General features: G+C 41.7%; 1 protein-coding gene across 9 annotated transcripts in view; it reads left to right on the forward strand.

The window, feature by feature from the left end:
* Positions 1 to 18,248, forward strand: part of wnk1b (WNK lysine deficient protein kinase 1b) — a 109,138-nt gene that overhangs the window by 71,808 nt on the left and 19,082 nt on the right. For 8 of the 9 annotated variants that reach the window (XM_008299785.1, XM_008299788.1, XM_008299790.1 and 5 more), the window contains exons 11-20: positions 5,322 to 5,411; positions 6,672 to 6,746; positions 11,710 to 11,780; positions 11,951 to 12,101; positions 12,296 to 12,412; positions 14,120 to 14,230; positions 14,484 to 14,535; positions 14,811 to 14,951; positions 15,808 to 16,726; positions 17,825 to 18,153. In XM_008299785.1, coding sequence (XP_008298007.1) covers positions 5,322 to 5,411; positions 6,672 to 6,746; positions 11,710 to 11,780; positions 11,951 to 12,101; positions 12,296 to 12,412; positions 14,120 to 14,230; positions 14,484 to 14,535; positions 14,811 to 14,951; positions 15,808 to 16,726; positions 17,825 to 18,153 — 2,056 coding nt within the window. Of the gene's footprint in view, positions 1 to 973; positions 2,880 to 5,321; positions 5,412 to 6,671; positions 6,747 to 11,709; positions 11,781 to 11,950; positions 12,102 to 12,295; positions 12,413 to 14,119; positions 14,231 to 14,483; positions 14,536 to 14,810; positions 14,952 to 15,807; positions 16,727 to 17,824; positions 18,154 to 18,248 lie in introns of those variants that run through there. The other variant, XM_008299792.1, reaches the window with a different exon arrangement.

Genomic DNA, 18,248 nt, shown 5'->3' on the forward strand with positions numbered 1-18,248 from the left:
ATGAAAGCTGAATTTCTTTGATGAGTGATTTTATTTAAAAAAGAAAAAAAGGAATCAACATGTACAACATTTTTCCAAGTGACCCTGGATGTTGGATGAAAAATGGTGACTCTACATAATCCAGATATTTCAATACTTATATTTTTGATTTGTTTTCATATTTCACTGCCATCTGGTGTGCTTAAACACAGCCTGCAGTTCAGCCGAGAAATCTCTGAATTTTCTGCATCGAGGACCAGAGATGCAGCAAATGGCTAATTTTTGGCACATCAAGGATAAAGCAATTTTGATAAAATGTCATTAAGCTTAAATATCAGACATAGTCAAGTTTTCTGATAGAACAGCATGCCACAGTCGAGCACTTCCAAGACAGCCGTAAATTATTTCAATTTTTGCCATTTCTGGCTCTGATAAGTGATATAATTTTGTCTATTTATTAAAGATAACATATCTTTCAAACCCCCGTTTCGGTGGGTTTTGGCGTTCAGAGGGTTAATGTAAGTGGCACCTTTATCCTGATTAGTAGATTTGGCATCTGCATTAACTAAGTTTGTTTTTCAGACACTTCTGTGAGAAAGGCTACACATTGATCTCTCTTTAGCTCTCGCTCCCTCTTGTAGGCCACCATGGGCTCACAATAAAAACATACTGACTGACCTTCACCAAGCTCTATGACACAAGTGTGCATCTGCTATCGGGAAGACATTGAGTACAAAGTGCAGATGATCTATCATTTTCCAAAATATACTGGGACGATTAGGATTATTGCAGTGGTTTATCATATCTGAATATATACGCATTACTCCCCACTGGATTAGATTAGTACAGAAGTAGTGGACAAATCTGTGAGGCAACATTTTCACTTTCTGAAAAGCAATGCAAAAAATTTGACCGGTTTTTTCTGTTTTCACAAATCTTTAAAATGTACAATTATCAGCTTGCAAATATTAGTTAGAAGGTCAACATTTCCCTTATTGAAGACAGTTTTGCTGATTTCAGATGCATCGGGATATTGTCCGACATAGAGCCAGCATTTGGCCTTTCTTCTCTTTGCATTTAATACTTTACTTTCCATCCACCTGTGGACTTGTGTATCTCTTTCTGTCTTGTCTTGTGCAGTCTGCTTGTCTTTGTGCTGTACAGTTGTGTCACTGGATCCGTCTATTGTAACCGCCTTCGTATCTCTGCATTACCTGTTTGTTTCTCCTCCTCTCTTCATTTCTACAGCTTTTAATATGTTCTTTTCTAATAATTTTGCTTTTAATGTGGAAGGCGAATGTTTCCCTTTTTCTGTTGGTGTTTCTTTTTTTCCAAAATAATGTTCTTTTTGATACACTGGTTTCTCCATTTCATGTGGGCCTTTGCTGTGGTTGTCTCTGTCATTCTCTGAGTCTCATTCCTAAATCCATTGTATCTCATTGTCGCAGCAGCATTCAATGCCACATCCCTTCAGTGGAGGAGCAAGCACAGGAGGGGGAGGAGGAGGAGGAGGAGGAGCAGGAGGGAACATCCCCCTCCAGACTCTCCCAGACCCTCCAACTATTTTCTTCCCCTCCATCCCTGAGCGCCCAATATCCTTCTCACCTCCTCCCACTGGGCCTCCAAAGGCCTACAACACCCAGAGACGCAAGAGCACTTCCATTCTGGAGGCTCACACCCGACACTTTCAGCCTGCCTACACTCGCTACGGGAGCAGCCTCCACCCCTTCTCTGGGATGGAGGGTGTTGAGGCTCCCTCTCTTTTTATGGTCAATCCTGGTTTTGCAGCAGCCGCCCAAAGACTCGGTGTCGGGGAGCCCCTGCATCTCCCAGGACAGTCTGACCCAAGTTTGTATGGCTACAAGGACATGAGAGCAGAGCATGAAGAAGCAGTGAGGAGATTAAGTCTAAATCAAGCTGCCTTATTGGACCATTATGAAGCGATGGCGTACGGAGGATACCCAATGACTGCACACCAGCTTGGTCATCTGAGTTTCCATCAGCAGAGGCAGGCAGCTGCTGCAGCTGCTAGTCTGGGTTTCGATCCTGGTCCTCCGTCTCAACCAGGGTACCTGCACCCCCACCTCATGCAAAGAATGAGTGCACACAGCCCAATACCTCCACCGTTACCTCCGATGAGCGCATCGGCTGGCGGCTCTGTTTCCTCGACGTCATCTGAGGGATGCTATGCTCCGCAGCATGCCTCCTCGTCCTCCTTCCCTATTTCTGCACCTCCAGTAATGGCTGATGCTCCGCCACCTACCGGAAGTGTTTTTGAGTTTCACTTGGCTGCAGCCGCTGCAGCTGCAGCCGCCGCCGGAGACCCGAGTCTCCTGGCGTCCAGACTGTACCGCGCCCGAAGGAGCTCCATGGATCTCCCTCTGGAGGACAACGCTGGAACTGGATCTGGTGGCTCCGGCACATACAGTCGTCTCCAGCCGGTGACAGAAGAGCTGTACACCTACATCAGTCCGGAGCTCCCCTTACCTCCTGGGAGTCTTCTCCTTCACCATGCAGGTGTGAAGGACAGAAGCCCAGAACCTTCTAGTGACTCTCTGGCCTCCTCCGATGCAGGAGAGTTTCAGTCACCGCCTCCCCCGCCTCTCAATCCTTCCTTCGACTCCTCCACCGCTCAGTCCATCCCTCGCTCCTCCTCCACGTCGCTCTACGATCCATCAGGGGGACCGCTTCACATAGACCCACAGGGACATCCACCCTCTGTGCAGAACTTCCTGCCCACAACGCCGTCCTCTGAGCTCCCGCTTGGGGGAGCTTCGTCAACTCAGCTGGAGTCGCTGATCCAGAGTGCCTGGGCCCGGCACGGAGGGGTGGTACCAGCCCAACCCGATATGACGTACCATGAGTCACTGCTGGCCATGCAGGCCGCTAACTCCACTCTGGTCAGAATTTAGACCTTAAGACTACACCCAGACCTCTGGTTCAGTTACTAGTTTAAAGTACATGAGTTGTTTTTGTAGCCAAAATCCTCAAACAGCTGCTGATTGATGGAAGTGGTTTAATTACTGCTTTCTTTCATGTTTGACTGAAAATAGTCAACATTTCATAGATGGAGGATTTGATCCTTATTGCTTTGGATTCCTAAAAATGTGAGAACAATTAGTTAGTTAGTTAGTTAGTTAGTTAGTTAGTTAGTTAGTTAGTTAGTTAGTTAGTTAGTTAGTTAGTTAGTCTTGTGCCTTTAAGATCAGTAAACCACTGGTTTGGAATAAATACACTGAAAACTATGTAATCCATCAATTCTAAGAAAAGCAGCTGAATTAGTAATCTGACCTAGAGGCTGTTATTCCAGTCCCTGTTGTTTTTATACCCTGCTGACCCAAGTGACCCAGCTGATGCTTATTTGTCATCATGTAGTCTTTGGTTGTGATTTTTAACCCCCTCCAGTCATATCGACACCACAGAGAGAGTCTCAAGCTCTGCCGTCATAATGTCCAACAGTATTCCCTCTTCGACAGTGTTTCGTTACAGTTAGGTTTATTTGTGCCACTACAAAATGACCCAATTTAAGTACGTCTGGAAACGACCAACACCAGAATCATTTAAATTCAATTCCACCAAGAGTCATTATTCTTAATCAAGCAATAACGACTTCAAAAGCAACACGCAGAAGGCCTTTGAGACTCTCTCTGGTGTACAAGCTTTGTAAGCAAACAGTCTGAGCCCCTTCCTTTCTGTGTTTATGTTGTGTATTTGATTTATTTTGTCAGTATCAGTAAGTAAAACTTTGTCTGTATGTTCATATACCAAAGTATATGAGAAATGTGTGTTTGTGCAGGTATACTCTATCTGTGGTATACTTGAATTTTTGCTCATACAAATCCAAAGTAGCAACTTAAAATCTCAATTGTGTTGATACACTCCAAAACATCATTATGAATATTATTATGAATAATGCTCTAATTATCCAGACAAAGCCTTTAAACAGAACCACTGAAATCTAGTAAAGCTGCGAGACTTTGCTGATTTGTATGGACAAACACACAGAAACATACAACAAAACTGAGGGGGCTTGGACAAACCCAGCGATGTAACCACGCGGAGACATTCATTTGTTATATTTTAGATTCTTTCTGTTGTTTTGTGTTGTAAATGTTAAAGAACTTGGCTTCGAGCCCGTTCTTTATTTTAGCGTACTATGTTGTCATTTCCTCTCCAGACTGAAAATCAACTTCCTACACAGGGTTCAAAGGTCACAGCTGAACTCTTTAAACCCTTAGAACGCTGATGTTATCAGTGTCCTCTTTACTTTCTTCATTGTTTACTTTGACCCGCGTATAATCACTGGCCTTTAAATCCTTCACTCTTTGTTATCTGTTATTAACTCCTTTTTTTTTTGTTTCATTTATCTTAAGTTCTTTTCATAAAATTTCTGTTCTGTGAGATTCTTGATTGTGTTTACTGCCTTAGGAACAGGTAGGTAGCAGCCTGTCTGGTGCAGTGTCATGTACTTGTGTAAGCTTTCTTCTCGGTATGTGAGGGTGAGCTTCATGACAAGTATACAGTTGCATACAGCCTTCTAAGGGTTCAGTCGTTAGCACATTGGTGGTAAATGTCTGTATGCTGCTGTCCTGTAGATTACTTGAAGAATTCAGGAAGGAAAATACACCCCACGTCAGGCTACATAATCATCAGACATGTGCCAAGATAGAAAATCAAATATGTTATTAATAATTTCAAAGTTTGTCAGTAGCATTTCAAACCAGTTCTGGAAGGGCTTATTTGAGCTTTACTGTCAACAAAGGTGGAGGCAGAATCTATCACACTACATCAGGATGAAACCTCAAAATGCAGGGAGTGCTTTGAAAACTTCACATTTAGTTAGTGTATTTTAGTGTCTGGTGTCAGTATTCCAGCTTCGACTGTGCTTCACTGACTGTATAACTTATTATCACTGCCAATCACTTAGGGTCTGAGCTGCATGTAAAAAAGAAAATCCTACTTACACCCTGCCTAACCCCAGCACTGTGCCTGTACTGTTACACTACACGCTGTGTATATGCATACAGTTGTCAGTGTGCATATATCTGTTGCCGGACGTATTAGTGCGTGTACGTGTTGTCTGTGTGCATGTGTGCATACACAAGAAGAAAATGCAGATGAACCCTGATCAGTAGAGAACAGCAGGAGTACCTTGTGTTTGCACCCATGTTTGGTTTATTTCCTGAAGCTACAGACATGTTCTGATTGTTTCTTTTTCTTTTCTCCTCCTTGTTCCAAACCTCTCTTGATTTCTCACCTCCATCCTCCATCGTTTTATATCCTACAACTTCCTCCTCTGTCCATTTTTCTGTCTGTCTTTCTCTGAATCTGTTTCTGAACAGCAGGTTCAGACCCCGACCCCTCAGCCGGCTCCAGGACCCGCTCTGGTTCCTGCCACCACCCAGCCAGCTCCTCCTGGAGCCTCCCAACAGGTACACAACCAAAGAAACCAGTACATTTGAAACGCTTTATACAGATGTAGTGTTTTTATTTACCACATCTTTCTTGAAGTCCAGTCCCCACAGAGATATAATACATGAACAGCTCCACCCTAGTTTTGCTTATTGAGTAATAACTTGTGTATTTTCTAGCTCATTGAAGTCGTTGCCTTTGCTTCAAGGTAACCGCTCCCACAGAGCTGGCGCTTTGCCTGCAGTAATACTGCGGTCCTTTTGAAGAACTTTTTGCTTCCAGCACAAACCACAGCTATGAACTAGTTATGTCCCTAACCTGATTTGATTGAGCAAGAAATTGGATGCTCATAAGAGATCGAATGTTTCTTGTCAGATTAGAATGAGTTGTATTCATTTTAATTTTTCTTTTTAACTATTAAGACAGGGTTTTCCCCTGAATTCCATTTATCACGAGTTGTAATGTGAAACATGATGGTTTATTAACGACATCTGATTTTAAAACTTTCTTAAGCATGTTAGCTTGATCATGTGAGTAACATTCTGAATTCCAAGTAGTTGCTGGGCATTTCTTTGCCTTTGTGCAGAATGACGCAGTTATATTGCCATTAAATCATAAATAAATACTAAAGGTGGATTTCTTTCATTATTCTTTTTTTCTCAGATTGGAAAAATCCTAGACCATCAACAAGAACAGCCAACATGTACAAAAAAGTGATGACTCTGTATTGATAACTTACTATTTACATTTTTTAATGGTTCCATACTTGTCTCTTATCTGCTCAGTGTAAACAGCCTACAGTTCAGCCCAGTTCAGCCAAACAGTCCCTGAACTTCTCTCATATGACTGTTGGCTGCAGCTGACTTATGAATGGCTCCTCAGTTGTGCTGACGATCATAGAATTTTCTCTTTTTTTTTTTTACAGAACCTGGTTACCACAAACAGTTTAATTTGGGAAAATGTGTGTTGAACAAAGTGATTTTTATAAATGTTTTTAGCTTAGATCTGGTTGTTTTTCACAAATAAACCTAAACGACACACATGATTAGTTCAAAGACCGTTGAATGTTCTTGTTGTTTCTCCAGTTCGTGGCCCTAATAAAATTGTGTTATTTTTTCTTTTTTTTCTTTTTTGTTTAAAGACAGCATGCTTTCCAAACCCACTTCTGGTCTTTGGGGTTCAGAGGGTTAAAGCACCAAACAAGATATTCATGTGCATTTCCTCTCGTCTGTTCTCCTATCTTTCCTCTAACACCTTCCTCTGTTCGTGTCCCTCTTCAGGTTGTGCCATCGAGCCAGAGTAATACATCACTTCAGAGCCCCACACACACAGCCCTGCCACAGGCGTCTGCACAGGTACAAGACTTTTAATTTAAATATATATGGGGCTCTATACATAATCAATGCACCCAAGTTAGCACTGGGTATCTGCAGAGAGCTTCTGGAGTGAATTAAGTAGATGAACAAACTCTCACCGAGCACATTATGAGGAACTCCTGTTCAATCCAATGCAATTCAATGCAACAGCTCCGCTATAATACGATTTTTTAATGCATTTTAAATGTTGTGAACATTGTCAGAAAAGGTTACATTGGACTTTAGTTTTATAATTGAAGTGGGTGGTTGTCCACTTCATGAACATACATGAGGGTGGCAAAATAAGTAAGCTGTTAACATTTGATTGCGCTGGTCTTTTTAAAGGTGCTTGGTGAGTGGATATGTAGTATGTCTGCAATCATCTAAGCCAACACACATTTCCACCTAAAGCCTTATGCAAGTAATAATTATGCTCACTTGTACATTTGCACACACATTCGGGCATTTCAAGCTGAAACCGCCCATCTGCGGCACACAAACACTGACTCACTGCAGCCTTCGTGAATTCACCTCAGGGTTAGAGTGACTTTGTGTTCAGCTTCATACATAAAATACAAACACCCTGAGACAAATATGAATCAGCTAATAGTCTCTGCATTTGTTGGAAATGTAGCGAAAGCTCCTTTATAAAGTTTTGAAATATACAGTCACATGTACACATTGATTATTGGAAAGTGTCAATGTCAGATTTCTTGACTCGACTGCACATGTTTAGAAGTAAAGCTAATTAATACACACACACACAGAGTACAAACCCTGACATATGCAGAGGCATAAATGCACAAAAACAGAGGAATTGCAGACTTCGACAGCAACAAAATAAATGTTTTTGCATTTTTCCAAGTTTAAACTGTTGTCGCCTTTTGTCTTATTATTGCATGTTCTACTTTTTTTTTTTTTTTTCACTTTAAGCTCCTCATCGGCTCAGTTTGTTTCTTCTTGTTTTTCTTTCCATTCTCTGGCTTGCTCATGGGCATGCTGCCTGTGTTTACCACCGGGTTTGTTTTTATGTGTTTTAACACACACACACACACTTGTCGGTGGATATGCATGGATGTGTGTTTGTACGGTTCTGTGATGTGTTTATGCTTTTATGCACAATGACTGAATGTGTGTGTGTGTGTGTGTGTGTAGCTGTGTGATCTAAGTCCATCTCCCAGTATAGAACACCTTTATCTTCTGTACCAGGCTTGCCAGCTAGCTCTGGTTCAGGTACCTTTGTGTCTGACAGTGTACTGGATGTGGCTTTACTGTAGCTCTGTGACTTTGTATGTGTGCCTGTTGTTGGGTATAAAGGTGTATTTGCTTGTGTGCATCTCAGTAAGTAATTGTGTATCAGTGTGATTTAGTTGGTGAATCTGTTGGATGTTGAGCAGAATATAAATAGAATAATCCCCCTTGTTTTGTACCTTTTGACTGTAGCTCTGTGTTTTGTTGACGATACCCATACTAGCGCTTTCCCTTTGTTCACCCCACACACTCCCACTGAGCACTGATTAAAAGCATGAATCACAAATATATGAGCAAATTTTATAGAAATGAAGATGGGTAATATTTCCAGGGTTAATAGTGGAAACAAAAGGCAAAGGAAAATCTTGAAATAAGTGTTGTGTCAGTGGTTCCATCCAGTATTAAGTTTGGTAAAACATAAAAGAAATGAAAAGGCTATCAGTGATTCTTCTCGCTGGAAAACTTATTGACTCTTTTTTTTTTAAGTGAAAACATTTCCATCTCTTGTGTACAGTAATGGTCAATAGTGGTATCACCTGTGGACAAAAAATGTGATACATGTACATGCCAAGTCTTTAAAAAACAAAAAAGTATGCTTTTTCTTTAAAAAACAAAAAAACAAAAAACAAACTATGGCATTGAAGCTGTAGTGCAGAGAAGAACTGTTTGAGTTGACTCAACATCTAACCACGATCGTGCTGTTTCTATAGAGGTACAGGACTTTATATTGCAGTAAAAAATGAGCCTACAGTGAGTAAACAGGAGCAAAAAACTGGCTGAAACTGCCTGGAGGGGCTCAGAGGGTTCAATCACATTGTAAGGTGTCACTGTGAGAAAATATCTGAGTAGGTTTTTAGTCCAGTATAGTGAAATGTGGCATGAAAGAGTGTTGCCCATCTACATTGTGAACAGAATTTGCTTGGTCTTCCACCACCTTTGAAGTCACACTGCACATCGTCTGTATAGTTCTGTTTGTGGTTGCATGGTCTTGGACTTGTGTGTGTTTTACAGAGTTGTTCTGTCCCAGAGTTTGAGATGTTGTCACTAATAGTCTTGATGTGTGTTCCAGGAAGTTTCTTGGTTGAGAGTCTTTGACTCAAACGTGTCAGTAATGAGTCAGTGAACTATGGATGGCTCTTTCTTCTGGCGTATTTGTTCTAACATGATTTATCATGTAGACCAGTAAAGATCCAGATTCACAAGCTAGCAGGATGATTCTTTGTTCCATGTACATTTGACATGTGATGGAAAGACCAACTTTAGCTCACTGTCCCATTACCAAGGCACTTAAATAGGCCAGTCTGTCCATTCTTGTCACATCGGATCACTTGCTGGGTTCATCTTCTTCCTCCCCGATCTCCCTGTGATGTTGCTCCCATCCTTTTCTTACCTCTTCCTGCCTTATCTACCTTTTCCTTTCTTTTCCCTTACCTCCTTTTCCTTTTTCTTGGACCTTCCTCTTTTTAGCCCAGTGTAACTCCGTCTACCTCTACCGTCCCCTTGGTGACCCTCACCTCTCCGTCGCCATCTATCCCCGTTACCATGCCGGCGACAATCGTGGCTTCCCCTCCCTCTCCTCTGCCAATCCCCATTGGGGTGGTGCCTGCTATTGTTTCCCCTCCTGCTCCTCCTCCTTCTCCTGTGCCTCAGCCTTTGGCCACCGTGGTGCCAATCATCAGTGTAGTCACCGCCCCGCCTGATACTCCCATGGAAGCCCCTCCCCAGGTACTGGCTAAGAACAGTCACACCCCCAAGGGGAGGTCATGTCCCTGTTCAGAGTGGTTCAATAGATACGATTAAATGCCTATCAGAAAATTATGTTTAGAACATGGTTCTTTAGATTGTTAAAAACAGGTTGCCTATCCATTAAGACTGATGGTGTCTTCCTTTGTCCTGAAGGTAAACTACCAAGATGTCGTTGCAGTGGGTTCTCAGCTTGTCATAAAGTTTTTGCATAGAATACTGCTTCATTACCTGTAAAAGAAGACTGTACTGTACATATCAGGAGTGCTATTATGGGATAATTTAGGATATTTAGGCTATTTAAACTACTGGGAATGTCCTGAGCCCAATCTTTAGACTGGGATTGGGGTCGATCAAAGCAAGGTTTAACTAATCTGTATCAATAAGAACCTAAACTTGATATTTTCGCCTGCTGTTTAACATATTGCGTACATACACGTATCGTAAATTTAAATCATTTACTGAATATGTGCAGCAGTATTGATCAATGATTGCTTTTTTGCTATGTAAATTCAACACACGTTTTATTGGTCATGAGCTGATATTGTTGGTAAAACCACAGGCGCATGAAACAGGCCACGGAAATTACTTCACATACAAGGATGTAGAACCAACACCTTGAGATAAGATAAGACTTTATTAATCCTGTAAGAACATTTTGGGCCACATATTAGTCAGAAAAACACAAAATGACATAACGTAAGATATGCACTGCCCTAGAAGTAGAAAAGCAATAGAGCATAGGTATGATACAATGCTGAAATAGGATAAGGCTGGTATAGAACAGTGAAACGTCATGCTGGCAGTAATACTGAGCTAATAAGTAACTGATTCCAACTTGATTTAACATACGTGGGCTGGCTGGAGGTGCCCCTTTAATAGCTAAACTCCCATAATGCTCTCTACTTATCAACACTTAAGTGCCTGCCTCCTAAAGCTACATTAAAAAAAACAGTAAGGTAAAACCAGGTACTTCAACTAATCTACAATGCTAGTAGTATGTGTTATCTAGAAAATAGCAATGGGTACATACTAAATACCAAGAAAATAAACTCGATCAGGACATCCCTAACAGTTGCTGTTAAAGAAACATGTTTCATTACAGAAAAACAGCAACTGTGAGTTACCACCTATCTTAGTTACAGCCTAACTGCATATTTAATAGGTTTTAGTCTGTTCTTTCCTTGTTTCTATTGTTCTGTGTTTGAAATTTTAAGTATACAATCTAGCTTTGGTAGACATCGCCTTGTTTTTTTTTTTTGATGTGGTGAATTCTACTTTGGCAGCAGCTCTATGCTAGTTGTCATTTTTACCATTATTTCTCCGAGATGAGTGAGATGTGGTTTTGGTGGTTCTTGTTGAATAGCTTGTATTGCTGGTTTGAGTGTAGCAATACACAATCAAGCAATAATTATTGGGAAAGTTTCCTGGGTTGTTGGTTGAGCCAGTGAGAAATCTAAAACATCTGCGAAAACTGCTAGACTGGGCTTTAATTGGTCTGACGATAAATAATGTCTAATAGAATCGATCAATAACTGTTTGCAGATTTGTTTTTATAAGAGATGGCCTCAGTTGAACTGCTCTAATTCAGACCATTTGTTTCTTATTTCTAAGTCATCACTGGTAGACTGTAATTATAAGACAGGCTTTCATGCATTTTTGGAGATATGCTTCCAGTAACAACTGTTTCTTTCGCTCCTTATGTTCTCACAGTTGTTTTAAATTTTAAAGTTTTAGCCCACAATTATTCTCTTTATTTGGATTCAGTTGAGTTGTTACTGTGAAATCGTGAAGACATTGCTTGCTATCAAGCCAGTTTTTGCTTCTACTTTTGCTCCTCTTTGCTTATATTTCATGCTTTCCTGCTGTATTTTCCTTTTTTTATATAATGTCCCTGGTGTTTGTGGTAATAGCCTCCATGCTGGTCTTGTGTTTTGTGTATTTTCACATGCCTGTGTGTGTGTTCCAGTCTGCCTCACAATCTTCAGAGCTGTCACAGTCCCAACTACAGCCACCGCAAGTTCTCTCATCTATAGAGAGGTAATACTCGCATGCACCAGCCAACTCAAACACACAATCATTGAAGTGATGCCACAATCCAAAAATAAAACCCAATTTCCCTGATTGTATTGAATTTTTGTGTTGCTTTCTTTTGCTTAGTTCCCTTTTACTGCTATTTTTCTTAATCTTTCTACATTTTCTCTCCTCAGTGGCCACTCTGAGACCTCAGGTCTGAGTGACGGCAATGAAGGAGGAGGAGGCCGTCATGAAGGACGCTCCACCAAGCGTCATCAGAGACGTTCTGTGCGAAGTCGGTCGCGCCATGAGAAGATTTCCAAAGCGAAGCTCAATGTTCTCAACGTAATAGCACATTGTCTAAATCTTGTAATGCAGTGCTTAGACAATAGGTCCTCTCTTTTGTTCTGTAGCTGCTGTCTGTGTTTAGGAATCATCACAGATTTCTGAGTCGCAGAAAAAGTACTTCCATTCTGTCTCGTATTTTATCATTGTATGTTTGATTTCTTTGTGTTTTTGTTGCATGTATTTGCATGTAGATCTCCAACCGAGGAGACCGGGTGGCAGAGTGTCAGCTGGAGACCCACAACAGGAAGATGGTGACCTTTAGGTTTGACTTAGATGGAGACAACCCTGAGGAGATCGCTCAGATCATGGTACACACACTTTCACACTGCTTTTCACGTCCACTCCGCCTCTTTTCAACCGTATTAAAACCTTCAGGACGTTTGTGGTCTTTCAGAACTCGATCTGCCCGAGCATGTCAGAAGTCTAAAGTGTTTATAGTCATTCCAGATGGTCACACTGAAAGACCACCTGTCATAGACATGCAGCGTCTTATATAAAGGGTGCACATTTTTAGACAATCTCCTCAGGGAAACATGACTTGTCCACATGAGAAATGCCACAAGTATTTAAGTAGCAACTGAAAAAATACAGTTGGGTTAGAGCGTTAACTACTTTTCAATACACTCTCAACATTTTACCACATGATATAGATTTTTCTGGTTTGAAATGATGCGATTGTTGTTGTAAACGCCACAGTTGCTGTGGAGTATTGAAATCATTTAAATAATGCATCCGGGTGTAACTGCAGTGCACACCAACAACCAGTAGGTGGCACATGTGAGCACCAAATTTCAACAATGCTCACTAAGATAATGGATTATCCGCAAAATGGGGAAAAAAGTCTTTGGGAATAAGTCGCAGCACGCTGTTGCCTGTAAAGTATCCTGACACATTACAACGCCTTCAGTCTCTTGGCTCAGCAGGTTAGGAGGCCCACTTAGAAAAGTTAGCATCAATGTTACGATCCTCGCTTGAACATCTTTTCTTCTTCTCCATGTCGTAGCTTTTACTAGATTTTTGAAAATTCACTCTCACAAAGACCTCTTCTCAAAGCTCAAGACAAGATAAATTACAAAATAATAGCTTTGTTTTACTGACATTTTTTAATTTTAGCAACAAGATGCGAATGAGTTTGACAAGTTTGCTGATTATATTTGTTGATGCACACATACTGGTCAACTATCATAGTCTGCTAACTGAAGTCAGAAAGACTGTACAGTACAATGGTCTTTGGTAAAAACATGTATAGGTGTATTTTTAATCATTCTGAAAGGAGAAGTCATTGAGTGACCTTGTAGTAGCCTGCAGTGCTTTTTAGCTGCATAATTTCTATCCATATTATGTTATTATGCTGCGAATGAAAAATGTTAAATGCCTTAGCAGCACAAAATTGCCAGACTGACCTTTATTTAGTCTTAAAGTTGTTTTGGCTGAACAAAATGGACAAACAAGTATTATACAAATAGGAAATAGCAGAAGAATTTAACTTAATTAAATCTTCAGCCTATGAATGCAAGCCAGATTTCTAAATGCCACATTCTGCCCTGATACCCTGCTAGAATGAGATCTACAATGCTCAGCTCCTCTTTCAGCTCCACACAGCTGGCCAATCACAGCGTGAAGCAAATGTGACAGGCGGCTTGTTGGTTTCGGAGACACCCCCTCTGCGACATCGAAAAAGTGTCCGACCATCCGACAAGCAGTTCAGACAGACCATTAATCCTGCCTAATGCCTCTGTATTAAGGCTGGACTGTGTTCTACATGCCAGCGCACATGCTATCTGCACTTTGTCATTCAAACCCACTGAAGTGCACGTAATTGCTGCACTCTAGTCCTTGCACTTTTGCAAACAGAGTCCTCGTCAGGCTCCCACACAAGGCCAAATGTGCTACTGCCACATAGTGACATATGAGTAACACTGTAAACCGTGCAACGTCTTTGTTTCTGGTACAAACTGTGTTATGCCCAAATAAACACGTGTCTAAATCTGGCTTTTTCAATTGTGCGTGTCCAGGTCCAGAGTGAGTTTATCCTGGAGAGTGAGAGGGAGTCATTTATCGAGCAGGTCAGAGAGGTCATAGAGAACGCTGATGAGAAGGGTCTGGAAAGAGACACAAACAGCCAGGTAAATACAACAGTCAGTCTTTATTTCATTCTCTCTTTGTTCCTTTTAGGGTGTTCGTGCATTGTTACTGTTGTTACAGCAAAAGTTCTAAAATACCAACTGTTTTTAATAAAGTTTATGTAGCTTGTATGTAGTGTGTGTAAACATACTGCATATAAACTGGAATTACCTTTCCTGAAATAATTTTTCTACACCTTTATCGTCCACGGTTCATATTTCACTGTTTATAGCTTGTTGTTTTGTTGCTCTGCAGATGGCAGGTGACGCTGCACAGCAGATTCCTGCCATATCTGCCCCCATGCCAGGTAAAATAGACAAAATAAAACGTCTTAATACAACAGCAGATGCCAAGTTTATGGAACATTATGATGGCAATGCTGGATTTCTAGCAAATGTAAATGCAAAACTGAATTTCTGCATAACAGTTAATAAATGTAGTCCACTTTATAAGCTTCTGTTTTCTGTATACAGAGCCTCTTTCTTGCATGGTCAGCAGAAAAGCTGCAGCAGAACATAATAGTTTGCATCTAAGTATTAACAAATAAAGTTGTGTGTCTCCCTTCCTTTTTCCTTTCTTCAGACATCCCATCTAGTGCAACAGCACAAGTGGTCCATTCAGCAGGTCGGAGATTCATCGTCAGCCCCGTACCTGAAGCCAGGCTGAAGGAGCAAATGTTTCCCACCTCTCCTTCTCCTGCTCCCGCACCTATTGTTGAAGCAGGTAAGGATTGAAGTCGAGATACGTCTGTGCAGACATAAACTTGTAATTGTGAACAGTAGCGATGGTGCATGTGCTGAAGTACTGTGCTTGAATGAACTTTTGAATTAGTTTCAATGTAAAAAACACTGACTTTGCAAATAAACCCTTTGAACCTCAAGCAGATTTTTTGCTCCTGTCACAGTTTTACTCATTATGGGATTGTTTTTCACTGCAATATAAAATCCTGCTCCTCAATGGAAACCGCACAACCCTGAAGTGGAGGGAACTCAAAAATGTCTTTTGTGCAATATGACAAAGCTATAATGCCATAAATCATCACAAGTTACATTTCTTTGATTATTCATTTTACTTTTTTTTTAAATTACAACTTTTTTCCCCCCAATTTTCACTCCTGACATTTTTAATTTCTTTCCATACTTGTCGATGCTCTGTGTAAACACTGCCTGCAGTTCAACCAAGAAGTTCCACATTTTTTGTGTGTGCCATACAGTCATTATTTATATATATATATATATATATATTTTTTTTTTTTACAGAATCTGGTTACTGTGAATGGCATTTGTTTGGCAATTATTTTAAAAGACATGTAGAATTAAGTGTTTTGGCTTTAACATACAGATTTTAAGCTTACATTTGAGTGTTTTCCTGACAAAACTGAAAGTTACATGATTAGTTCAAGGACAGTATGGAATATAAAAACCTGTCGATTCTTGCTGTTTTTACTGTTCCTTGCAATGATGAATGGTGTATTTTGGGCGATTTAAAACAAACAAAACAAATGCCTCTCGATGTGCAAATCGTTTTACCAAGTGCTCACTCACACTGTGGTTTAAAATAGTGTTCTGTTCTCTTCCAGTTCCTCCAGCTCCATCTCAGACTCCAGGCCAAGGTTTGGCGTTATCCCAGTCTGCAGGAGCAATCAGCTTACAGCAAGCCTTCTCTGAACTCAGACAGAACCAAAATCAGTTTGATGCGGGACCCAGCACCGCCCCAGCCTCCATCCACTCCAGCCATCCCCCTCTGCAGCCTGCAGCGGCTTCTGTCCCTTCACAGAGCAGCACAGCTCCTCCTGCTGCGGATGCCACCGCTGGGCTTGTCCCTTCTAATTTAAACCAGGCACAGGAGCAGGTCTTGGATGCCACTCTTCCTCCTCTTTCCTCGTCCTCCACCCTCTCCTCCGTGCCCTCCGTCTGTCTCAGTCCTCCTTGTTCTTCTTCTCCTCCTCCCACTGTGGTGAATCAGTCCATCCTCCAGTCACAGGTGCTGTCACAGTCCCAACCTCAGACGCAGGTGCAGGTCCAGGGTCAAGCACAAAGTCAGCCCCAGGCGTTCACCCAGTCTCAGCCCCCGACTCTTCCCGCTGTCACTGCGACTCCAGTACCTTCCACTTTACCGACAGCCAGCGTCTCCAGCATTCCCCCGTCGATGCTCACCTCTCCTCCTCCCGCCCAGGCTGTTCCCTTTGTGTCCTCCCCTCCCTCCTCCACTCTTATCGCCAGCGAACTCTCCTCCGATCATCCATCAGTCTGTCCCACATCCTCCTCCACTCCTTCCCTCTCCTCCTCCGTCATCCCCACCACCGCCATCCCAGGTCCCCAGCTTGCACCTTCTGCCTCCTCCCATCCCGCTCCCACCGCCTCCTCCTCCCCTGCTGTGGGACTCCTGCCAGTGACCACAAATGTTCCCTCAGTCCAGCCAACTTTGGTCCACTCGCAGCCACAGACGGCAGCCCTGCCCGGGCAGACGCACACACACTGCGGGGAATGTGATGCGAGGTGAGAGGTGGTCAGTGTGTATGTTTTATAGAATATAGCAAGTCTTTTTAAGAAATCCCAGCATTCAGGTGGCAGTTACCAGCTTCCAATTAGGGTTTTAGGACTAATATGACCTTCAATCAGGATTCAGGATGACGGTTGTGGTGTTTGTTTGCTGCTAAGCTGCTGTCAATCAAACAGACACAACACAAGTTCTGGTAAAGCAGATTATTTTGTTTTTTGAGGGTTAAACTACATGTAGAAGCATACTTAAATACTACCTAAGAGGGGTTTTAAACCAGATTTTAATTTTCGTTGTTGCCTGTTTATTCCTGAATGTTTTCGAGAAATACTTTCACAGGAGTTAACCCTCTGAAGCCCAAGCAGTTGCTGGAGGTTTTTTGCTCCTTTCATATTTTTCCTCACTGTAATATAAAGTCCTGCACATCTACAGAAGCAGCGCAACCATGGCTAGAAGTGGAGAGAACTCAAAAATTTATTTTGTGCAGTGTAACAAAGTTATATTTACATAGATTATTAAAAAGAAAAAACAAATGTCTTTAATAACTTGTTGTAAAAAACCTGCACTCAGCATGTACAACATTAGACATCCTGTCTGCTCTGTGTAAACACAGCCTGTAGTTCATCCTAGTTCAGCAAAAAAAAAAACACAAAAAAACTCCCTGGATTTTTGTCACATCCCCATTGGTCACAGCTGAGTTGGTATTGGCTTCTCGGTTGAACCAAGGGATTTTACAGAATCATGTTCATGTAAATGATTTATTTTTGCCATTTTATTGATATTAAACAGGTTGGTTAGATTTGACAAAACCTGACAAAGCCAAAAGTCAAACATGATCATTTCAGTTGCCATCAGAAAGTTGAAAATTAGATGATTCGTCCTGTTTTTACAGTTTCTTGAACTGATAAATAGTGATATTTTGGAGATTTGGAACAAAAAACAACATGCCTTTTAAATCAGTGGGCAGATATTGGGATTTAGATGGTTGACTTTAATTGTTGCCTGTTTAATGCTGAATATTTTTTGAAAAATACTTAAAATCTGAAAATGACTTTCACAGTAATTATTAAGTAATGTGTCTTGTCTTTCCTTGTCAGGTGTGAGGCGTCCTCTGAGTCCCAGGGTAAGCCAGATGACATCCAAGCTCTGGACAAGAAGCTGCGTTCACTCTTCATGGACCTCGGTGGAGGGGTGCCATCCACCCAGGGAGACATCCTGGCTGGTGACCCTGCCTCTGGAGCCTCTGTGCCAGGTACCTCGTCCCCAATAGGCCCCTGCTCGACCACCGTCACATCTGTCACGGCAGCTGGCTCCAGCCAGGCAGCTAATTCTCCTCAGCCCCCCTCCAGCCTGGCGCTGGGGTCTCTGGTGTCGGCTGTACCAATGCAGGGCCCTGGGACGCCTATATCCACCCCTGCACAGACCGGTAGGTAGAACAATATGCTGTTTTTCTGTTTCTGCAAGTATCCTGGTCTTAATTTATACTTTTATAACGATGCTGTCTGACTTTGTGATGTTAAT

The sequence above is a fragment of the Stegastes partitus genome, unplaced genomic scaffold (genome assembly GCF_000690725.1).
Source record: "Stegastes partitus isolate 25-593 unplaced genomic scaffold, Stegastes_partitus-1.0.2 Scaffold1462, whole genome shotgun sequence".
In the NCBI taxonomy this organism is placed as follows: Eukaryota; Metazoa; Chordata; class Actinopteri; family Pomacentridae; genus Stegastes; species Stegastes partitus.